A 25,184-nucleotide genomic window follows, 5' to 3' on the forward strand; every position below is an offset into this window, starting at 1 on the left:
AAAAGAACAAAGAAATGTCAGGACAAGAGGCCTGAATCTGCATTAGGAAATAGCTCAACCTTTAGAGAAATTGTGAAAGACCAGTAATTTTTCCAGGTTAAACAAACGCTCTCTCTTTCTACAGACAGATTCAGAAGTACAACAAAAGAAACACAGCTCAGAAAATAATGGGAAGTCCAATCCCATTTAAAGGACTTGGGGACGAGCTCAACCTATAAAAAGTCTCCAGTAATAAATGAAACACACAAACTGCAAATCCTGGTTATATTCCCATACACCATGCTCAGCATTGTTCACCAGACCATAGGCAGGAGCAGCCAAGTGGAACATGTTAGATGAAGAAAAGGAAAGACGTTATAATAAAGGTGGCTGACGACAAAGCTGGGGCAGGGGGTGCTCTGAGGCCTCGTGTTCAGAAGCCCGGTGTGTTACTGCCACCCTCTTCTATCACTGAGCTTGGAGCCACACAGGGACACTATAAGCCAAACCTGAGTTTCCAGTGCTGGAGAGCTTCTTTCTTTTTTTTTCCTATTATTTTAAGCAACTGCTGAGTCCAAGGTGAGTTTTGATGAGATCAGCCCACAGTACAGACACAATGGACAGCACACAGCTTAGACTTCATTATTTAGTGTAACAAAGATTATAAGCCAGATTTTATTTTATTGCTACATTTTCCCACACACATAATAGGGTACATTTGCTTCCACTTACCTTTTCTATTAATATAATACTGGCATGGTTTAGAGTTGTTTAAAAAACAAAAAGCAAATCTGGATTGATCCTTTGTTTACAAAATAGTTGATTTATTTATACTGCACCAATTCGGCCCCTCCAAATACACAGCTTCCAAAAGGCAGAATAGTTAGAGACGCAGGTGTCACAAATTATAGTTTAAAAATATGCAGGCAGCAGGCACTGTACCTGTACTTTTAGTATACCTGAAATCTGCTGATACTCCAAACCAGCTACACTAACAGCAATTCTGGGAGCATCTAGACAGACTCTTAATCCTGATGGCAATATGTGGTTGTTCGAGGGTCTAACTGGGTTATGCCTTTGGCTAGCCAAGTGGGAAGAGTACGTAAAGACCATGTCTAACTACAGGAGGTCTTCAAGCTTATTATCCCGTCACAGTTTATAAAGGTGAGGAATTAATTATTAGGAGCTGTGCAGTCAAAATGGCCAGAGAACAAATATACTCTTACAGTGCATATAATTAAGTCAACCATCTTGTGGATCCGTGATTGTCTCTGGATGTGACCTCAAACACTTGAAAAGGAAACTTCAAGTACACTGGGAGACAGTTACCAGAATGTCTGGGTATCTTTCTTCCTGAATATCAAGTAACAGGGCTCACCTCCACGTTACTTCTTGCAACAAGCACACAGGACGACTCCTTAGAGACAGCTCATTATAGATACCAAGCCTCCAAGAGTTCAAGGGGTGGGTAGGCTCAGTACTATCCAGGGCTGAGCAGAAAACTCTGTAAGCCAACCTGACATCCCTAAGTCTTATTCTGGTTCTGAGAACATTTCAGTTCGGCTCCAAGTCCGCTTTGCTCCAACTCAGCGATGACAGACATATACTTGAACTCATTCGGTCTGAAGTTAAAGGTCTCCACTAACCCGTAGGTCTCTTTTCGATCAGTGGCATAGAAGAGCTGCACTTGGTTGGCCATGCACTGTGCCTCAGCAACACTCTGAAAGGTAGAAAGAACAGTGAGGTCCCTTCCAGCACAGGGCCACACAGCTCTGTGTCTAACGCCTGCGGCAGGTGGGGCCCTCGCCCAGGAGTCACTGCTTCCAGAAAGCTTCCTGACTCCCTGACATCCCAAGTCTTGGTGAGGTGCCCCTTTTCTGTGTACCCAAATTAGTCTCCTCTTCCTCTAGCATTGTATGCATCATACCATATTTAATCTTACCTTCGTCTCCTCTTTTTCTGTCTGTCTACCCTTATGTGAATTCCTCATAGTATGAGCCTGTTTTACATCCCTGCATATGGTGAAATCTGGTGAATGCTTGCTGATAAATTAATGCAGATGTTAAAAATTTCCCTCTTAAAAAAAAAAGATTCCGTCTTCATTCAGTTCCTTAGTAACTGTTAAGTATACCTCAAGGGGGAAAAAAAGAGCAATAGTTAACCAGCTCTCCAGCTCTAAGAACTAAGTTTGTGAGTTGGTATTAAGGTTTTGACTAACTACACATACTCTTGAATAAAACCTATTCCTCATACCACCTCAGTTAAATAAGTGGTGCCAAAGCCAGCTGCAGTTTAACAAATTGTCCACAAAGTCTATGACATCCTTTTTTTTCTCTTGGGCCACACAACTTGTGGGATTAGTTCCCCAAGCAGGGAATGAATCCAAGCCATCAGCAGTGACAGTATGGAGTCTTAACCACTGGACCGCCAAGGAATTCACCATGACACTTTTTCTTCCCTGTGATAGAGCCTTGTTTCTTTTTCCTTGAGTGATGGCTACACTTAATGACTTGCTTTCTAACAAATGGACTAAAGTGGAATGATGAAAAATGACTTCTGGTATTCAGTCACAGAAGACACCATGGTTTCTGTCTTGCTATCTCAAACCACTTGCTTTGCAGAAAATCAGTTTCCATGTCATGAGGACATTCAAGTAGCCTACGGAGAAGTCAATGTGGCAAGGAAATGAGGTCTCCTGCCAACTGCCATGCAAGTGGGGTGAGGTGGATCATCAAGCCCAATCAACCTTCAAATGCCAGTAGCCCCTTCCAGTATCTTGACAGCAACTTCATGAGACTCTGAGCCAGAACCACTCAGCTATGCTGCTCCTGAACTCCTGATACAAAGAAACCGTGAGGTAATAGATATTTATTGTTTTATGTCACATAGTTTTGGAGTAGTAATTTGCTATGCAGTCTTTTCTAACTAATCCCCAGCAAAGCCTCAGGAAAGGAGAGGCCACCTTCTCTAAAGCTCAGGAGCAGCAAAAATGGTGACCTGACCACTCTGTAACAGAAGTGGGATCAAGATACAGGCTACACTCTTGAAATCTTACAAAAGAATTACCTCAAAAACTCTTACTTTGCTTCCTATGCATTCTCTAGTGCTAGCTGATCAGAGGCATTTATTTAACATTATAATGTTCACACAGCCAGAATCCAACCCCAAATAACAATGGAAAATTCCTACGAAAACTGTCAAAAGTGTGCTATGTCTAGCTACAGAGTGATGAAAATGGGTTTATAAATACCACAGGCTGCTTCACCTCCATTCCCTCCCATAGGTTGCAGGTCATTTCTCATAAGGAGGCACTCATCTCTGAGACTGGATCTTCAATCAAAAGCCACTTTCCAAATCTCTGGCTATTTCAAATTAATAGAATTTTAGACCAGGAAGGGGCCTTAGAGATCATCCAGTCCTCATTTAATGGACCAGGAAACCAGAGCAGATGAGGGTCAAGGATGGACTCAAGGTCAAGTGGCACGTAAGTGGCAGAGCAAGGACTAGATCTCTGGACTCCCAGGCTGGTACTCCCTCCACGTCACCCTGATACTATTTCTGGTGGGGCAAAATAATTAAGGTCGATAACTCTACCTCATCATTTTTACCTTTTAAATTCAAACATGTCTCAAGGACAAACCATTTCTTAAGCAAGTGCATAATCTGAGGCAGATGTCACCACTCTGAGGCTCTGAACTGTAGGGACTGTGACAGGTAACTTTTATTTGAGGCTTAGGACGGTGGAGGTAAGGGTAATTTCAGTTGTGTTCACCCTAGAACAGTGCTGTTCAAGCTGCAGAGTCCTAGGGCTCTGTGGAGGCGCCTCAGTCCCTTCACTCTCTTTCAGCTGTTATATCCTGGTGTTTTACATAAGATTTTGTGTGGATAAAGGACTCTGACCACTTGTTTGAAGACCACTATAATGAGGGGAAGAGAGTTAAGACATGGAGAAATGTCTCTCATGGAGGATTATGGAAAGCTCTCCTGCACCCCAGCCGCTGCCGACTCATTCGCCCCTTGTCTTTTATTCCCTTAATTCTCGACATGAAACAGTAGTCTCTTGCCCTTCCAAGACCCAAGAAGATAAACATATTAATTCCCTATGCTGCTCAACAAGGAGGTATATTAACAGACCTGATTCCTTCCTCTCTTTCAATCTTAATGGCTACAATCAAAGTACCAAGTCTTGCCCATTTTATTCACTATACGTTTCCGAGGTCATTCTCTCTTCTCCTTCCCTACTCTGCTTTGGGTAAGGTCTTTATCACCTCTTGCCCAGACTACTGCAACTGCATTTTCAATGATCACACTGACCAGGCTAGAACTAAAAAATGTTTAGGAAGCAAATACTTAAGGTTAATGGTCTCAAAATCCAACTCTCTATGGGTCAACTCCTCATCTTTCTGTGCTCACAGGATAAAGTCAATCTTCTGAACATAATCCACCAAATTCCCTTTTTTAATATATCAGTGACAGCAAACTGTAATATCCCAAGTCATTTTGTGCTTCCTAGCTTTTCTGTATTCCATTCCCACTGTCTGGAACATTCCCCTCCCCCTTTGCCCTCCCCACTTTATACTGCTAAACTCCTGCTAATCTTTGAGGTTCAGTTCAGGTATCATTTCTTCCTTCTTCTGGGTCAGGGACACTCCCCCTGATCCCTCCAAAGCTGTGCATGTCTTTATCCTAGCACTTACTACATTCCAATGAAATCATCTGCTGACACACATGTGGAACCAAATAAGGTTTTTAAATACTATACTAAATTTTCATCATTAAAATGAATCAGTTTAGAAGAAACCTATAGGTTCCATGTATTTCTATCTATTTGCTTTACTGTATTTGGAAACACAATGCCCAAAATATAAATGTATGCATGAGTATGTAGGGGATCATATATTTATATTACATTTCTAGGTTTCCCATCTTTGAATCATGTATCTCTACACTAAATTTTAACATGTCTAATTCTGTACTACACTGGAAACTCACAGGTTGATTTATACAAGGCAAATGTATGTTATCTAGTATGCTGTTGAATGTTATAAGACTAGGAAGCAAATTTAATAATTATGGGAACCATGTTTGAGACCACTAGAGGTGGTATAAATGCTAAAGCAAAAAACAGTCTCTCCTCTGACCTCTAGAGTCCACATCTAATATGGTTAGATGTTATGGTTTGTTGAAGATCAGAAAATACAAAACCATCTCTGTGTCACTCACTTCTGTCTGTGGTCAAGTTTTACATTTTATCATTATTGGTAACTACATCCTCTCCAAGTCTCAATTTCAAAATTCACACTTTGTCTACTATTTCCTATATTTAACACTCACTCCCAACTTCAAAAATCCTTTAACTACACAACACTGTAAAATACCTATACTTCAATAAATTAAAAAAAGAGAACAGATCACAACTAAATTCAGCAATAAAAATTTTGCAAGTAAAAAAACAAACAAAATAAAAAACACCTTTTACCTCAAGCAGGAGTCACAGTTCTTACTGTCTCTTTATCTTTCTTATGTTTCCACTTCTCTCTTTACCCAACTTGCATCCATTGTCAATAATTACAGTCATTTCTTTGCATTCACCTTTAACTTCCCGGTTCCTGTCTTACTTTATTACATCACTTGGCTAAACCATAACCCTAGGTAAATCCAACTCTCAGTCCTTTATCTCTGCACTTGTCATTCCCACACAGACATTCTCTCTTCCTTTTCCCTAGATCACACGTCAGCAAACACCTTCTAGAAAGGGAGAGACCATTAATGTTTTGGGTTTTACGGCCCTACAGTCTCTTGTTGCAGCTACTCAGCTCTCTGTTATAGATGTAATGCAGCCATAGATAACATGTAAAGATAAGCATGGCTGTGTTCCAATAAAATTGTATTTATACACATTGAAATTTGAACTCATATAATTTTCACAGGCCATGAAATATTACTTTTTTAGTTTTTGTTTCTTCAACTACTTAAAGATATAGAACACATTCTCACTTCATGTTCTAGACAAAAATTTCATACTTCCTCTTTTCTACTCAAATGTCCAACATCTATTCTTCCATCCCCACTCTCAGCTAATGATTTTTCTTTTCACTAAGCAATCTGGAGAGAACATCTTACAAGCTACCATTACCTCTATCCACTTAGCTGAATGTGTCTTTATATCCTGGCTTCTCTCTTGCTACATTTCTAGCAAAGATTAACCCCTCATTCCCAAGATTTACCCATTCGAAACACCAAACAACTCTCTTTCTCCTGCATTTTCAATATTTTCCTCGTTACCCGACCTTTCCATCAGCATATACACACAAGGCTCTCATTTAAAACAAAACAAAAAACCCACTCTCATCCCCACTTCTTACACCCCATTCTTTCCTTTTTTTCTCAGAAACACTCCTTCAATATGCTTACTTTTTCTAATTTCTCTCCCCAACATTTCCTAAATGTACTCCAAATATGCTGTCGTCCTATCCCTTTGAAACTGCCCCCATAGAGGTCCCCAGTGACTTCTAATAAATTCTCAGTCCTCATCTCACTTGCCCTACCGTATGTGAGCTGCTGGCTCAGCACCCCTATTCCCTGAAACATTTTATCTTAGCCTCCAGGGGATTCTACCATCTTAGTTTTCCTCCTACCTCACTGACTCTTCTTTTTCATCTTCTTTGCTGATGCTTCCTCATGCTCCAGGGCTCAGTTCTAAGACCTCTTCTCTTTTCTACCTTCATTAACTTCCTTGGTGATTTCAGTCTCATGGTTGTAAATAGCAATCTGTATGTTGACAACTCCCATCTTCATCTCTCCAGCTTGGACCTCTCCTCTGAACTTCAGACTCATATGCCTAACTGCCTATTACTTGGATTATCTAATAGGCACCTCAAACTTAATGTGTCCAAAATTCAGGTCCTGATCTTCCTCCCAAACCTGTTCTGCCTGCAGTCTTGTCTGTCTCATTAATGGCAACTCCGTTCTTCTGGATAGGATTTTGGGTGACTTCCAGGTGAGTGTGGTGAGTAGAAGGAAGAATGGGAGAAATGAGACTGATAATAGACAGGACTAACAGACAGTGAAGGAGACTCAGTTACGCCCTAGACTTGGGGCTTACTATTGCTATGTGATACTAGCTGAGTGCCATCACTTTTCCCTTCCTTGTATGCAGCTGGTAAAAGAGAGAGCAAAAATCAGTGGGTGTTATAATAAAGAATCTCAGGAGGAAAAGGCACTAAAGGGCCCACTATCTTGAGGACATCCTGAACTTAAACACTGCTGGATAAATGAGACTGAAACGAGCAAGGACTAGACAAACAGGCTGAACAGCAATCATAAAACTGCTCGTGGTCCTGGATATACAGAGAACACACACAACAGACATCACTACCTACAGGCGCATGGTCAATGCTCTATCCCGGGAAATGGGAAAAGAGGAAGGAAAAACACTATGCATGATGAAAGCTGTACATGAGAATAGTGTGGAGAAAGAGAAAAGATTAAGAACTGTTCTCAACTTTGAACTCTTTTGTACACTTAAGAAGCCATTTATTTGTCCAGAGCCTCTTACCTGAAACTCCATGGGCCAGCTGTGTTTTAGAGTTAGAATTATTGGATTTTAGAAAGATAACAAATGCAGATACCATATAACTGTATTACGTAACACTCATAATCCATTAATATTTCCCTTGTAAAACGCATGAATATTCCACACTTAGTAGGATTAATAAGGACTATCAGTGGCCTCACATCAAAGTGAAGTTACAATGAAGATACAGCTATCAGGTAAGTTCAAATCAGATAAGGTTTGGTGACCAAAGGAGTTATGAAAAAATTTTGTGGTCAGAGCTTTTGGACTTTCAAATTGTGAATAAATGAATGAGAATCTGTACTAACTGCAATTTGGAAGAGCTTGAGTAAGACAAAATTACTGTCAATTTAAGTTAGAAACAAGTATGTTTCTTATGTTTGTCTTTGGAATTTTACTTCTCATGAGGTTTGGCAGAAGAATATCTTCAGGGCCACCAGATACATGCAAAAAGGTAAAAGTTGATTCTTACCAGAAATGTGGAATCCATTTCTGCTGTCATCAGCACTATGCCCTTTTCTTCCTTAAGTTCAGGGTAGTGATATAAAATCAGCTGGCTGGCCGCAGCTTCCCCTCGGGTCTGTAAGGAGGAACACTTATCAAGACTCAGTAAGGTACCACCACAACAAAACTGCAATTTCACCGCAATAGACAGTCTGGAGGAAATTCTGGCTCTTAACAGTCCCTTGGGTGGCTAGTGAGTTGGAGGACTGGTACGTGGGGATGGTCAGGTTTGCCAAGTCACAGCAAAACTGACAGTTTGCACAGTGTTATTTGTGTCTTCAATTGAAAAAGGTTTGGCTTTTTTCCCAGAAAATGTTTACAGCAGGCAGTGAATCCTTCATCATGGCCATATATTTAAAAACAAAACGACACGAGCAGCTACCAAATCAAGTTCTAAAGAAAGCAATATGCCTGTGTAATTGCCACTTTTATGGACTAGTGCATTTCACAGTTGAAATCTACTCCCCTTGGCTGGCTCTGAAGACTGAGCTCTTTTAAGCTGTAGCAAACAGCTGGAGAGTTTGCACATGGGCCAGATTTGTAATGTGCAGTTTTAAAATATAATCTGGGTGGGAGAAAGGAGGGGAAAGAAGAATTGGAACATCATAATTTCATGAAGAATGGACAGGGCAGTGGTTACCAGACCTCAGTTCAGACTAAGAAGAGAGGCTGGATTCAAAGCCTAAGCCCTCATATAGTGTAGGAGGAAACAACCATACATTCAAAAGATCTCTGGGTTTCATCTTTAAGATTTCAGAAAAAGTCCTTTTAATTATCAATACCTAATTACTGCTAGGGCTCTCTTAGTAATACTGTAGCCTCTCAATTCTCCCAAACATATTTCTATAGATACACTATCATTTTGATCATAATTATGTTTCTGGATCTTTTTCCTATACCTGTATATGAGCTTCAGGAGGGTAGTCCTAGCATAGTTTCCAACACAACAGCCTAATGGTTAAGTTCACAGACTTTGGAATCAATAACATGGAGTCAAGCAAACCTAGCTCTACGACTTATTAGCAGTGTGAACTGCTCTAAGCTTGCTATTCTTTTTTGTTTCCTTTTCTTTCTTTTTAAAAAAAATAAACATGATACAGTTTTTTGATACAATCACAAGGGATAAAGTCATAAGAAAATTCTCATTCTGTTGTGTGCTCCCTTCATCCCAACTGCAAAGCTGTTGTAATCCATTCTTGTTTTTGCCAGATCTGGCCTACAAATAAAGACTGACAATCCTAGTGATTATCTCATTTAAAATACTTTTATTTTAAAAGCTTCAAATGCTTTGGATCAAACTTCTTAATCTAGCATTTGGGAATAAAACGAAGAAAAAGAAGGAAGGATGGAAGCAAACAAAATAACATCTATGAAATGAAAAATATGCATCTAGCACCTTAGACAGTGCTGAGCTGGCTAATAAAACACATGTTAAGACACAGAACCTCCCTTAAGGTTATAACTCAAAGGTATTGGGTGGGGCCTAAAAAGCTAACCCAAAGAAGTACGACAATTCATCAATGCTACAGCAAATGCTGCTGGAAGTTAGTATATATTCTGTGTCTTAAAGCCTTAGCAAGGGCTCGTAGTCCCACAGAGGAGGCTTCTTTCACCAAAGAGATGAACACAGGACACCTACCTGAATATTTATAAGTGCAGTGAAGTGGAGTTCAGTACCTGTCCATTGCCCGACAAAAAACTCATAACCTTCCCTTCTTGGTAGTGCACAGAGAAACTGTGGGAAATGAATACACAAGGAGACAGGTGGATAAATAAAACCGCTTGCTCTATGTCCAACCACCTGTGTCATTCTCCATTTCTCCAACATTTGGTTTTTAAAACTTCTGTTGTATTTTGAAATTCATATGTGATAATGTAACACTCTTACACTTCCCAACCCACCTAAGAAAGAAAGTATGAGAGATTCACTGAAGCTCTCTATGTAAACCCATTCTAATTCCATTCTACAATGACAGCTAACCCGCATTTGCTAACCTGTCATTCCCTTCCAGGTTTTTATACTTTTAGTGTGTAAGTATACACCCATAAACAAGAGTACTGTTTGCATGTTTAAAAACTTAAATCTTACCAAACTATATGTATACTTTTGCTACTTGCTTTTTTTACTTCATATCATACTTCTGAGATTTACTGATGTTGATAAATATTACTAATTCATTATTTTCACTATTATATGGAAATTGACAATAGATATTTACCACAATTTTACCCATCCTTCTTTTGATGAACTTTTTGGTCCTTTTCAATTTCTAAACTTCCTCATGTTGCTGAATTAATTTTTGCTACAATTATAATAATCACTTCATATTCTACTATCTGAGGCTGATACTGAAGTATGGTTCTAATCACTGAAATGATTAATTTCATGCTCAAGATGAACTGGGGAGGAGTGGTAGAGACTGATGCCAGAACAAAACAAAGTATAATCAGCCTCATACACATTAGTCATGGAATTGTCTCCTTACTGCCAACCACTAAGGCTCCATTTTGTTATTACTAATATTAGATGAGATAACCATAGTGCCTACCTAATGGAGAAAAAAATGTTTTAAAGCTTTCTTGAGGTATATTTGAGGTGTAAGTTGCACATATTTAAAGTGTACAATTAAAATAGTTTTGACATATGTATACTGTGAAACCATAGTTAACAGGATTACCACAATCAACATAATGAAGGTATCTATCATGCCCCCAAATCCCTTTGTAATTCATCCCTCCCTCTCTCCAACTGTTCCTAAGCAACCACTGACTTGGTTTCTTTCACTACTGGTCAGGCTTTCCAGAATTTCACATAAATGGAACCACAGAATCTATACTTCTTGGTACACACAGTTTCTTTACTCTTTCACCTGTGGTAGATTTGGGTATCTTCAGCCTCTGTTATTACAAATAAAGCTGCCATGAACAGCCTGTACATGTGTGTAAGTCACTGAATGGAGGTATGCTTTCAGTTCCTTTGGGAAAATATGTAGGAGTAGAATGGCTGGGTAGTGTGGCAGGTCATGCTTAACTCACAAAGAAACTGCCAGACTGCTTTCTAAAGTGGTTGCACCATTTTATACTATTATCAGCAATATATTAGAGTTCTAGTTGTTTCATATCCTCACCAACACTTGGTATTGTCAGTCTTTTTAATTTTAGTCATCTTAGTGGTATCTCACTGTGGTTTTTTAATTAATTAATTTATTTTTGGCTGTGCTGGGTCTTCCCTGCTGCGTAGGCTTTCTCAAGTTGCAGGGAGTGGGGGCTACTCTCTAGCCACGATTTGCATGCTTCTCTTGTTGCCGAGCATGGGCTCTAGGGCACACAGCTTTCAGCAGTTGTGGCAGGTGGGCTCAGCAGTTGTGGCTCCCAGGCTCCAGAGCACAAGCTCAGTAGTTATGGCGCAGGGGTTTAGTTATCCTGTAGCCCAGGGATCTTCCTGGACCAGGGATCAAACCTGTGTCCCCTGCATTGGCAGATTGACTCTTCGTCACTGAGCCAGCAGAGAAGCCCTCATTGTGGTTTTAATTTGCATTCTATCTCAGGTACCTCACATAAGTGGAATCATACAGTATTTGTCCTTTTGTGACTGGCTTATTTCACTTCACATTACGTCTTTAAGGTTCATGAATGCTGTGGCATTTGTCAGAATTTCCTTCCTTTACAAGGCTGAATACTGTTCTGCTACATGTATATACCACATTTTATTTATCCATTCATCTATCAATGGACTCTTGGGTTACTTGTACCCTTTGGCTACTGTGACTAATATTCAACCTAAGATTTTTTCCTAGATCTTGAGTTAATTTTTGGATACTGTGTGAGGTAAGGGTTCATTTTTTGTGTGTGTATGGATACTCAAATTTTTTTGCACAATTTGTTGGGCATGTGTTGAAAAGATTATTGTTTTCCCAATTACCTTGGCACCTTTGCTGAAAAACAACTGACCATGCATATATTGGTTTATTTCTGAATTGTCTACTCTGCTCCACTCATCTATGTGTCTGTTTTTATGTTATTACTCCACTGTCTTCATTACTGTAGTTTTATGAAATCACAGTCTTGAAATCAGGTAATGTAAGTTCTCTAACTTTGCTCTTTTTCTTCAAAACTGTTTTGCTACTCTAGATCCTTTGGATATCCAAACAACTTTTTTAAATCAACTTGTCAATTGTGTGTGTGTGTGTGTGTGTGTCAATTTCTTAAAAAAAAAAAAAAAGCTTATAAAGATTTTAATTTGGATTGTAGTTTATCTAGAGATCAATTTGGAGAGAAATGCCAACAATACTGAGTCATCAAACACAGTATATCTCTCCATTTACTTAGATGTCTTTTATTTTCTCTCAGCAATGTTTAGAAGCATTTTTTGAGAATCTGAGAAATCAGTACAGACACCAAGTCAGCTGACCCACCTCACCCATTCCCTTTCTCTTGTCTTCTGGCAGCTCACTACTCCAGCAACAATTTCATAATTCCTTTCACACATATATAATCAAAACAGCATGGCCAAAACTGAAAAGAAACTGCCAAGAGAAGAGAAACTTAGAGGAGGTTGAAAAGATTAACATCTCAGGTGTTGCTTCCAACATTCACTTATATTCTTTTTTTCCACTTATATTAATAGATTAAGATCCAAATCAGAAAGGGCTGAGATGTTTCAGAGAGCTAAACAGCCACAGACTTATTGGGCAAATCCTCAAGGTTAGTTAGGGTTAAGGTTAAGACTCTCATTTATCAGTACAATCAACATGTAAGCACCTCTGTTAAATGACTATAAAATGTATGACAGCGTGGCGCATGACGAGAATGGTCAGAAAACATCCTTGTCTGGCAGCACTGAGAAGCAATCCTCATATGGTCATGGGAAACTTACTGTTGGGCAGGACTGAGCCCGGTTCCAAATCAAATCAAACTTTTCTTTCTGTAGGGTTAGAAAAGAATAAAATTCAAAGACAAGAAAATAAAAAAGGCCATAAGCACATTTAAAGTCACCAAGACTGAACTCCATAACTAAAATACAACTAAAACAATCTCAAGTTGCATTATTTACAAACCCCTCTTACAACAGAGAGGAAAAACCAGATGTACACTTTCTTATTCAGTATCAAAATTATGTGTGAGGAGTGGATACTCCAAATCCTCTAAACTCTTCACGGGACTCTGCCAAGTGTCAGAGACAATTAGTCACCGAGTCTGTATGAGGGAGAGTTAAGAAGGCCTGCTCAAACAATGAGTCAGTATTAGAGATTTAAAAGAACATGAAAAGCACAGATTCTTTTGGCTGTTGAACTCATGAAAGGAAAGGGTATATATGTAAAACAGGAAGAGAAAAAAAGATAGCAATACTCTCAACAACAACCAAAAGGCCTGGTTTTATTTTTCCATCTGTATATTTTCCTTCTTAAACTTAACACATGTAAGCTAGGTATATATCTGTGTACTTGATACAAACTTAATCTAAAGCTACTTCCTCTTCAGAGAAGAACAATTAATGAACTAGCTGATAACCTAGAACATTAAATGCTTTCTTCTGGTAGAAGGCGGCAGGACACTAAACCAGAAGTCAGCAGCCTTCCTTCCAAGTCACAGATCTTCAACAGTCAAGCAGTGGCCTGTGACTATCTCCAAGGCAGCAATTTTGAGGAGGGAGATGCCTCAAAAGCTTGGGAAGCTTCAAGTCAGCTCAGGGATAGGCCACTTATAGACAGGAAGGGAAGGAAGGTATGCTTGAGGACCTGTCCTAAATTCCAACAGCTTGATTGGAAAACACGAAAAAGAAATAAAAGACACTTGGAAATTGCTCAGCAACATAAACTTATACTATGCTCCCTTGTCAGAGACTTGACTCAAAGAGACATTTCTAAACCAGAAAGAGGAAAAACAAGAGCCATAAATATACCATATGGAGCTCCCAATCTTTGGTGCTCAGGGCATAATAAAAACCCTCAGAGCTATAAATGTAGGTTCTCAAGAGGCAATAAACCCAGGAACAGTAAAAGCAACTGCCTACTAAGGTTAGAGCCCTCACCCTCGTGCTGTAACACTTTCATTTTCCCTTCCAAACTACTTACAGGAATAACTGCGTAGACTGTATCTTTTGCTGCAAAATACTGCTGCCAAATCTGTACAAAAAAGAGAGTGTCTGTGACCCGTCAGTCATCTTTTCAACCTGCACCAAGAAGCAGTGACAGCTTTCATTGCTCACAGTAATATGTTATTTGATAACAGGGAAGAAAATCCAACGTAATACTTTTATTACTTGTACATGATTACAGAAAAGATTTAATAGCATCTACTCTTCTAGATGATTAAACTGTAACTCTCAGTAGCAAATTCCTGTCAGAGAAACAGATTCTATGACCTTGTTAATCATTTCTTCTAAGACGTGCTTTGTGTATAACAGACACATTCTTTTTTCCATATTTTCTCTCCCCAAACCCTCAACGCCCAGCCAACTGTGGGCCCTCTCAGAGAACCCAAAGTCTCAAGGTCAGACAGATATGGGTGCAAATCCCAGCTCCTGTCATTTGTTGGCTATGCTACTTTGGGCAAACTACTGAAAATAACTAAATAACAGCAAATATAATCATTGATAAAATACCAATAACACGAACCTCATGGGATTATTGTGAATTTGAAATAATTATTTGAAATAATAATTTCAATATTATTGAAAAAATAATTTGAAACATTATTTGAAATAATGTTTGTACTTAGCACAACAGAATTACAATGCAAACCATAGCCAATGTGCTCTGAAGGCAACAAAGAGGCACTTAACCCGATTTAGGGTACAAGTACCAAAGGAAGGGACACTTGAACTATGTCCTGAAGAATGATCAGGAGTTAGCCAGATGAATGGGGAGTCTGGGAAGATAGACAGGTAGGAGAGATGATAAGAGACATTCTAAGCAGAGAATGACAAGCATTAGCAAAGGTACAGAAGTTAGGGAAGGCATCAGAGCCAATGGGATACCTAAGTGAGCTGGTGCTAAAGAATGGGTCGCCTTCCTTTAGAGCTGCTCTGCTTTGTCAACATCCCCAAGAACATGGGATGGGGGCAACGGAAGACACTAATCATAAAGTGAGATCTCACCGTCACAGAGCACAGAAGGAATATTACCTCCTAGGACCTGGGCAAATCACCTTATCAATGCAGCCTAAGATTGCTATGCCTTTCTTTTTTTATGTCAAAATACTGCCTCCTCATTTTAAGGACAGCATGTCCTGCTTATTTTTTTTTAATTTATATTAGCAGACAGTTTATGAATCAACACTGAATTTATGAGACTGATAGATATTTCCTAACATAGTTGAGCTTGGCCACTCAAAATTATTTTAATGAACACAAATTTGTATCTAAAAATATAGGTCAGAATGATATTTGTCATGTAATGGTCAGGCTTCCTGGGCCTGGCTTCTCTCTCTCCTAAAGGACATACTTGGTGTCCACTTTCTATTGGCACTTCTTCCCAAAGGCAGTTTGAAGTTTCCTGGAGACTTTGTATTAAGCCTAAATTAGCAGAAGCTAGAACCCTGTGCTGTTCTCTTTTTATTTTTGTGTCTGTCTTTTCACTAGGCTGAAATTCCTTGAGAGGAGAGGTACCTCATTTATTTCTACATCTGGCACAGAGGCTGATATTTAATAAATGCTTGCTGAAATGAATGATACAGTACCAAAGGACACCCATAGCAACTGGCACAACTTCTTATAAGGGAGTAAGATGCAGACTCAAACAGACATGGGTTTGAATCCTAGTTCTATCACTAAGTAAGTTACTTTATCTCTTTAAGTTAATTTCCTCAGTTGTAAATTGGGAATAGTAGTACCTATTTTATTTTTTTAGCTTTTAAAAAAATTTTATGGATTTTTTCTTTTCTTAGCTTATTTATATTGGAGTATAGCTGATTAGCAATGCTGTGTTAGTTTCAGGTGTACAGCAAAGTGATTCAGTTACACATATAAATATACTTATTCTTTTTCAAGTTATTTTCCCATTTAGGTTGTTACATAATATTGAGCAGAGTTCCCTGCTTACTTACTTTACAAGGGGGTTACAAGAATATAGTGAAACAGTGCATATGAAGCACTAGGTGCAGCACCTGACACACAGTATACTACTCTTATCACTGATTCTCTCAATCTACCTAAAATACAATTATGGAACTGTAAGGAATGCCAATAGCTTGTTATATTCTGATTATAGAAAAGAGAATCAGACATGCAAATGTAAGTAGCAATGCAAATCAAGGTATATGGAATGACCAGACACGTGAACGGATCACGAGTGCTTTGATGGGAGGTGTCCAGAAGGCTTCCTGCAGAAGGTCCTAAAATAATGGAGGACTCTGAATGGCAAACAAAGGAACATGGGAAGTCACTGAGTTTTTGAGAGCAGGTTACTTCATAAGATTTATTTTTATTCTTTTATTTAAAGGCACAAATATAGCATTTATTCTGTGTCAGGCACTGTTGCAAGTACTTTGTAAATATTAACTCATTTGACTCCATGAAGTAAGTACTATTATTATGTCCATTTTACAGATAGGGAATCTGAGACCCAGAAAGGTTAACTAACTTATCAAAGTCAATGTGCTAAAGTGGCAGAGCCTGGACTTAAAACTGGCAGCCTGGTTCTAGAGTCTGTTCTTCAGCAATACACTATGAGCAGAACTTCAAGGGGATTGAATGAGGGAGGATATGACAGGGGAAGGGGAAGAAGAGAAATAAGAATAGGGAAACCTATTTAGAAAGGTAATACAGTCACCCGGGGAGAGAGCAGGGATAGTTTTAAATAAGACGCGGACAACAGGAATGAAAAAGAAAGGGGAAATGTGAGTTGATTAGACATATAGGAGTGAGACCAAGTTTTCTTATGCACTATTTTTCATGTAATTCATCACTTTTGCTTTCAATGATTGCCTTTCATTTTGGCTAGGAAGAGGTATCAGGAAACGTATGTTCATTTCTACTTTCGGATTTGGTTCACAAAGCACATATTTTCATAAAGTATGCCAATTCATTTTCATTCATTACCTGTTTTATTTCTTCTGCAGTTTTGTCTTTCACCATCTCAATGTTGAAGATTGAACTGAGAGTCTGAAAGGAAAAAAATAAAAGGCAATTAACACCTACAATTGAAAAAATAAAACAACTTAACTGTATGTGTAAGCCTTATAGGAAGCATCATGTTAGGACAGTAAAGCAGATCTTCAGTAAGTGGAGAATGAGTATTAAAAACCCACAAGCTCAGAGAAGGCAGCCACCAGGGTCAGGCAGGTTTCACAGTTCTATTTTCAGGGAGTATATGCAGGGATTTCCCAAAAGTTTCACTCACTCATGAGCACTGCAGCTTGCAGCTGGTAAGAAGAAAGTTCAGTTGTTACCTTTAACTGCTATTCTATCAGAAATGGTTCCTTATTTGCAAGTTAAATGACAGAGTAAACATGTATTTATTTGATTTTTTTAAACTATTTCCTATAGACAGGAAAGGTATCACTACATTTCCTCTAGCACTCCAGGACCCACACTATGTAGTAGTTATAATAAAACTGTAACAAAGTCATAACAAAAATTCATAAAAATATTTCTAATCTCCACAGTTAGAAAAGCACAAAAACACTGAGCCACAGTACATACGTTCAAATATGCAGTCTCTTGTTATAGGCGTTCCACAGGACTTCAGACTTGGCTATTTAATTAGAAACCTACCTTGTCCTTAGTGAATCCTCTGCTCACAGGCTGTTTCCCCAGTGTCTGAAATACAGGAGGGGACAGGATATTGCTCTAAAAGACCACCCTCTCTAGGTGAGCTGCCAATACCTCATTTAGTAATGTTGCACCTAAGAACTCACTTCTCTCCACTCTATATAGTAAGTGTTCTAAGAGTTATTGTTTGTGAGACAACTTTTGAATGATTCTGAGATTCAGAGATGAGAAACCTCTTTGTTAGTAAACACCACCTACTGGAACTGAGAATCCATTCAATCCCTGGATGAGGGACTCCTTCCCAGAACAAGCCTGCTTAGGTTTCCTGTGCTCCACTTCCCAGTGAGCCACAGAGGAGATGAGAAATGGAATGATGTCTTTTCCAAGCTGCTTCTTATCTGTAACAGCACTTCTGAAGGCAGGCACCCTCAGCAGGCTATCGAGTCTTTTCCAGTAATCCATATTATAATGTATTCCCACCCTCAAATTAGACTCCCACTCACAAAAAGCCAAGAAGAACTGAAAGTGATTATTTTCTCTCCTAACTCACTCTCAGATAAAGGCCACAGCAGGATATCCTATCTGGAGTTGTTTCCAATAGTAGGGATGGGTTATTCTGAGTCTTCCATTCAATTTCTCAGTTCATGACTATCTTTCAGAGAGCATAATCCACACCTGGAAATCTGAAACTGAAACATACTTTCTGCATTAAACTATGCTTTTCATTACTCTGTGCTTTAATGAATTCAAATATTTCATAAACAATGTTTGTAGAACCAGTACCTACAAACTAGACAAAAGCCTGGTATAGAAAAACCTACCGGATACACCCTATGGGCCAAAGTTTCAAGAGCAATTAAAGAAACATTTAAAGCATCTCTACTACAGATGGGGAGTAGATCTGAGTACAAATAGAGTACATATTGTACATAGAGTACAAATCTATGGGGACTTGTTTTTTGTTGTTATCACAATAATTGACTGGATGGTTACACCTGCATTTATATTGGAGGGGCAGCAGTGACAGATGAACCGCAATTTTGCAGGTGAGTTCTAAATAATGAAGAATTTTTTCCCTCATCTCATATAACTTTTCAATGTCTAGCCAGACCTACCTTTCTCCTTTTCTTCCTCCATCCATCCCTTCCTCTTCCTTTTTTTAAACAGTTTTAATATTGAATTTTTCAGAAATGCAGCTATATGTAACTTAAGAGAAGACTGTACCAATACATTGTGGAATCTCATGAGTCACTGATAACAATACTGTTATTGTTTGGGAGTTTTTATAATTACCAGCATAACAGCTTGTACCAGTTGGCATTTGCTGCATTAAGTATTTATGGCGATTTTACATAGAGGTAAAAGTACCTGATGACTGCATTAGGTCTCATAGCACAGTTGTGCCTAAGAACTTACATACTATTATCTGTATTAAAAAAAAAAAAAAACTTTATTAAAATTAAGGCATTATTTTTTTTCCCCTTGACATTATATGGGTAGGTAGGTTCTACTGTCTACATTTCATTTCAGGGTAGAATAGAGAGAATAGAATAATAAATTAAATACAATTTATTACAAAAAGGGGATGTTTGGTGTTATGTAGTAGGGAACCAATGACTCAAAGAAAAGGCTTTAGAAATACAGCCATTAGTTATTAACCTTCCTCCAGCAAGATAAGAAAGGCAGTAAGTGAATATTTACTTAAGAATTGCCATAATTTAACTTAAATCTTTATTCTGCTCTTGTCATCATAAAGGTGAATTTCTAAGTCTTATTTCAAAAGGGGGCAAAAAGCTTTCCCATATAATATTGAAAGTTTATAACACAGTAATATTTCCAATAGCTATTAACTTGTAATCTTGACACTATAAGTGTTTTAGGAAATTACATTAGACAAAATATTTGTAGTAGAGTTGTTTGTTCAAAGTTGTAAACTAGATTTGTCATAAGAGGTTGAATTTGCTCCTCAACCTTGTAATGATTAATCCATTAACTATTCTGATTCTAATTAACTCAACCAATCATTAAGACTGAATGAACTCTTAAAATTTGGGATACCAAGGCAAAAAAGGGTGCTTCACAAGTGGCGCTGGTGGTAAAGAATCCACCTGCCAATGTAGGAGATGCAAGAGTTACAAGGGTTCGAACTCTGGGTCAGGAAGATCTCTTGGAATAGGAAACGGCAACCCACTCCAGTATTCTTGCCTGGAAAATTCCATGGATAGAGGAGCCTGGCAGGCTGTAGTCTATGGGGCCTCAAAGATTCATTCACAACTGAGCAAGTAAGGCAAAAAGTTATCTTCCAAGTAAAAGAAACACCTATCCTTTTACAATGTAGAACCCCAATTTTCCATTGTAACTACCTTATTTCAGGCCCATGCAGCCCACATTTAGATATATTCTCCCTGGCTTTGGTCTCTCCCACTTGGATTTGTTCTGTGCACCAGCCTAGATTAGTATTTTTCAAATTGTAGGTTGTGAAATAAATTTAGTAGACTGTGGCCAAGGGTTTTTTAAAAGATGAAAATAATATTAAGAGTGCATTGCATGCAATATAAGTAAGTATTGTTTTGTAAAAATTTTGTTTCAGTTATAATCATATACAAATATGTATAACGAACTGCAATGTAAAATTTTTTTACTGTGGGTCATGGTCAAAAAGTGTGGAAGCACTGCATTAGATTAATTTTCCTATACAAGTGTCCTTTAGTATCAGTCAGGGATTGGTTCCAGGACCTCCGAAGACACCAGAATATGTAGGTGCTCAATTCTCTTGTATAAAATAGTATAGTATTTGCTTATAAGCTATGCACATCTTCCCATACATTTTAAATCATCTCTAGAATACTTGTATGGAGAAGGCGATGGCACCCCACTCCAGTACTCTTGCCTGGAAAATCCCATGGACAGAGGAGCCTGGAAGGCTGCAGTCCATGGGGTCGCTGAGGGTTGGACACAACTGAGCGACTTCACTTTCACTTTTCACTTTCATGCATTGGAGAAGGAAATGGCAACCCACTCCAGTGTTCTTGCCTGGAGAATCCCAGGGACGGAGGAGCCTGATGGGCTTCCGTCTGTGGGGTCACACAGAGTTGGACACGACTGACATGACTTAGCAGCAGCAGCAGATTTCTTATAATACCTACTACGATGTAAACTCTATATAAATAGTTATAAATACAATAAACACTAAGTAAATAGCTGCCTGCAAGTGGCAAACTGGAGTTCTGCTTTCTGGAACTTTCTAGAATTCCCCACCCTGCCCTTGAATATTTTCTATCCTCTGTTGGTTGAATCTATCCTTTGTTGGTTGAAATCTGTGGATGCAGAACCTGAAAACAGGTAGTGTTGCTTGTACACAGCTTTCAAGATGCTTTTCCCCAGCTCTAATTCTTGTTTAAGGACAATAAAAGCTAAGATGCATTAAGCACCTTTTCCTCCCTAATTCCCACAGCTGCTGTCATGTGTATCTTGCTTTGACCACTCGACTATACCCCTTGGAAGCAGAGATTATCTTTTTCATCTCCTTATATCTCCACCATGACTCTAACACCTTGCCAAAAAGAGCAGAATACCATTTACAGATGGAGACTGAGCTGAGTAAAGATAGAGTTCAGTATATCCAGCTGACCCCTCAGTGAGTCCATTCCCAGGATAAGGGTCAGGCATGGTGGTGCAGAGTATTGGTGCACCAATAGCACCCAAAGGGGCAGGTCTTACCTTCTGTTCCACACATTTAATAAAGTCACCTTGCCTGGAGTGCCCCACTGGCTGCTTCCTAAACTCACTGCGCTTCTCCAGTCTGGACTCAAAAGCAGCTGGGTCAGACCTGATCAAAGGTAAACAAAAGGTTAAACCACCTGGGCCTTTCTGGATTTTGAAATAACAAAACACCATGTTTCACTTTCAGAGATGGGGCACAGATATCATTTGTCTTAATTTAATTACCCTGAGCCCAGACCTACAAATCAAGCAAGTGGACAAAGAAATCCATTTATTCAACTATTTTTAATCCTCATGGAGCCTGTGTAACATTTTTCTCCTGCAGGATATTCCCTAGGTTGCCACAGGGCTTGGTCTCTCAGGTACTTGGAATTTGAATCTTCAAGATGGGAAAGGTACTTCGTGGGCATCTTTCTCAGTCACCTCCTCAGACAGGAATCCCACTGTCAAGCTTTTACTAGAACACAGCTAATTCTCAGCCATCTTCCTTCCCTCCCCCACTAGGGCAAATCTCCATTCAGAGCTCTGTGATACAGAGGCTTCAGGCAGCCTGTTTTGCAGATTTAGCACCCGAGTTTCCCCTGATCCTCTCCAAAGAACATGTTGATGGAACATCAGAATTTGTCCTCTGTGTCAAAATGGGGCTGGTCTTCAGGCCTGAAGTTCAGGTTGGGGCTGCCATTTGTTAAGAAGTCTTCAGGCTGTGTACACTCTGGTGAAAATGTCATACGGGGGCTCCAGCTCCTGGGCCATGAGGCCTATAGTGTCATGGGTGAAGTCTGCAGGATCTAAAGACAACCTGGTCACCCCTGTGGTGGAGTTCTTCTTGGTCAAGACACCGCTGAGTGCTCCTTCTCCATACAACTCCTTTCTGGAGGTGACATCGAACACCACTGCCTTCACTGCCATGTATTCTGGCAGATCTTCCTCCCCTCCAGGGCGGGCCAACTCCTCCTCGATGAAGAGTTGCATCAGGGGCCCCAGCTGGTAGGGTGTGGCATCTGCCTGATCAGGGCCTAGGTCAGTGTTGCCAGTGAGTGCTGGAGAGGATGAGGGGTGGCCTAGGCAGCAGAGCCCTGTCATGTACTCCACCCTGGGCATCTTTTATGACGAAAACATTCCGGGTCTCCGTCTACCCCTCTGTATCTTTCACCAGGAATCTAGTTTTTTTATGAGTACATGAAAATTGCTCTTATGTCACCTCTTAAGTTTTTCTTCTCTAGGTTAAAATTCTTCGCTTTTTTTCAGCCCCTCTTCACATACGTGATTTGTAAATTTTTCCCTTCTGTGGACCTGCTTTCTGGACATGCTTGTTTGTGCATGTCCTACCTACCTTGGGCCTAAAGCTAGATGAAATCCTGTAGCTTACCAGTGTGCTACTGCTAAGTTGCTTCAGTCGTGTCTGACTCTGTGCAACCCCATAGACGGCAGCCCACCAGGCCTCCCCATCCCTGGGATTCTCCAGGCAAGAACACTGGAGTGGGTTGCCATTTCCTTCTCCAATGCATGAAAGTGAAAAGTGAAAGTGAAGTTGCTCAGTCATGTCCAACTCTTCGAAATCCCATGGACTGCAGCCGACTAGGCTCCTCCGTCCATGGGATTTTCTAGGCAAAAGTACTGGAGTGGGTGCCATTGCCCTCTCCGAGCTCACCAGTGTAGTGTGATGCAAAAACGCAGGGGCTAGACTGGAGTGGGGTCAGCAGGGCACACAGGCTTGTCCTGCCCTTGGCTCACAATGAACTTGTGGCTGGTGCTGCAAGAACCTGGGTTTAGTGAGCGTGCTCCAGCACTAGCCAATCAGGACTATAATTCCTTCTAAAATGTCTCAGGAGAGACACTACCTGTTTGGTCCTGGGCCTCATGGCTATGCTCTATCTTGCCCGTTTCCTTAGTCTGGCACGGGTTCTACTGACTCTTTTTTTTGGTCCTGCTTTCATTTCATACCTCCCTTTCCCTCTACTTCAAGCTTTCTTTTTCTTTTTCTTTTTGTAGGCACACAGGTTTCCCTCCCCTCTCACTCAACTTCTTTTAGGACTTATCCCTTCCTGTCTCCCTTTCACTCATTCAACAAACTTGACTTGCTGTCTCTTGCCTGTTGGTTAACTTGCTGGGTTGGTTCTAGAGATACAGAAATACATAAGAAAGAGTACCTACGTCAAGGACTGTACTACCTAGTAGGGCAGAAAGACAAGTAAATATGTACATTAGAGTGCTACAGGTACTATGATGAAAACCTGCTCAAATATTCCCAAATGGTTGAAGTGGTGTTATGCCGCTGTTCCTTTGTTTATGCTGCTGCTCCCCTTACCTGGAACATCTGCCCCCAAACACCAGTCCTTTATTCCTTTCTGCTAGGCCACAGAGCTCAAAGGAAGGTTTGGCAAGAGATAAAGCTAGGAAGACTGGCAGGTACTAGAGCACGAAGGCCTTGTATGGAACACTAAGGATATGGACATTATCCAAGTCTGGGGTGCCTTGGAAAGCCACTCTTCAGGAGATAACAGTAGTGTGAATACTGACAGAAACAATTGAGTGAGGAAGGAAAGTAAAACCAGTCATTCATTTGTTCATGAATAAGAATGAACAGGACCTGTGAAGCACTCGAGAGTATATGCAGACCACTCTTTTGAGATGCTTGTCTGTGAAAGCGATCAGTGAGAAAAGACTGAAGGGGAATGAAGCTCAAGGAGAGATTTTGAAAAAGACAAACACTTGAGTATATCTAAATGCTGTTGAAGGAAAGCAAAAATATTCATTTATTCTGTTATTCTTTCAAAGAAAGATCACTATAGTAGTGACATGGACTGGGGGTAGACAGGTCCAAGACTGGAAGAGGGGAAGACTACTCAGAGGATGACTGCAGTACTCTACGTGAAGATGATGCAGTACATTAAGGCTGTGGAAGCAGAAATGATAGAATTCAGAGAAATTATCGGAGCAGTCTTAGGTTTTCCCTCCTAAGACAACTGCCTGCCCACCCTGCCGGGTTCTCTCCCAAGTCCCTTCAGTTTTCACTTCTGATCTCCTTCAGCTCTTTCAGTTGAACTCTTTGGCTCCACTATGCCCCCTTATATCTACCTCTAATGTCCAGGACCTTCTCTCTAGAAGGTGGAGGGTAGTTTTAGGAACCTGGGATTCCAAGTCAGACAAATCCCAACCAGGTGCGTGACCTTTGGCAGGCCTCTAACTCTCTGATCCTCAGTTCCTCATCCTAATGAGGGTCCAACTGAGAACTAACTGCCACACTATTACTTTTTGATGTCCTTCTCCCTTCCCAATCTCCTTTCCTTGTAGTTAGGGTCCTTAGTTAGAAGCCTGGGACCCCGAGTTCTAGGTCAAGCTTCAGCTGACTCAGTATTTGATCTTGAGCAAGTCAAGTCCCTTCTCTGCAGAGCTCTATTTTCCCATTTCCATAATGAGGACAGGTCTCCCGGGGTGCTTGCCCCTTAAGGGCTGTCCTAAGAGTCGACCTTAGCGTTTTGAGAACTAAAAAAAAAAAAAAAAAAAAAAAAAAAAGACACCTGGAATAGAGACTCCCGGCTCTCACACTAGCTGTGTGATCTTACAGTGGGGACAGAAACAGAGGTCCTCTGGCAGGGCTGCTGGAAGGACTGAGAGCGCCAGATACAGATACACCAGAAGAGCGGGCCGCGCGCCGCCCCTCCTCCCCGCCCGCCGCCGGCCGGGCCC

At 40.1% G+C, this 25,184-nt stretch overlaps 1 protein-coding gene and 1 pseudogene across 1 annotated transcript; both read right to left on the bottom strand.

Moving 5' to 3' along the window:
• Positions 1 to 782: 782 nt before the first annotated feature.
• Positions 783 to 21,743, bottom strand: ATPAF1 (ATP synthase mitochondrial F1 complex assembly factor 1). The gene is made up of 8 exons (XM_010847885.1): positions 21,492 to 21,743; positions 17,775 to 17,819; positions 17,100 to 17,162; positions 14,134 to 14,184; positions 12,936 to 12,983; positions 9,699 to 9,794; positions 8,028 to 8,135; positions 783 to 1,699 (listed from the first exon to the last, which is right to left on the bottom strand). The coding sequence occupies exons 1-8, from the start codon at positions 21,666 to 21,668 to the stop codon at positions 1,505 to 1,507; spliced, it is 783 nt and encodes a 260-aa protein (XP_010846187.1). The 5' UTR covers positions 21,669 to 21,743; the 3' UTR covers positions 783 to 1,504.
• Positions 21,744 to 22,161: 418 nt separating this feature from the next.
• Positions 22,162 to 22,930, bottom strand: LOC104994347 (annotated as a pseudogene).
• Positions 22,931 to 25,184: the final 2,254 nt, after the last annotated feature.

The sequence above is a fragment of the Bison bison genome, unplaced genomic scaffold (assembly GCF_000754665.1).
Source record: "Bison bison bison isolate TAMUID 2011002044 unplaced genomic scaffold, Bison_UMD1.0 scf7180017864256, whole genome shotgun sequence".
Taxonomy (NCBI): Eukaryota; Metazoa; Chordata; class Mammalia; order Artiodactyla; family Bovidae; genus Bison; species Bison bison.

Excerpts from the sequence above, each read along its gene's own strand:
- ATPAF1 (XM_010847885.1), bottom strand. The coding sequence starts at position 21,668 with ATGGTGTTTTGTTATTTCAAAATCCAGAAAGGCCCAGGTGGTTTAACC. Across the intron at positions 12,984-14,133 it reads CAGTCTACGCAGTTATTCCT|AAAGAAAAGTTTGATTTGAT; the intron begins GTAAGTAGTTTG and ends CTAACCCTACAG. Across the intron at positions 8,136-9,698 it reads CTGCACTTATAAATATTCAG|ACCCGAGGGGAAGCTGCGGC; the intron begins GTAGGTGTCCTG and ends TCCTCCTTACAG.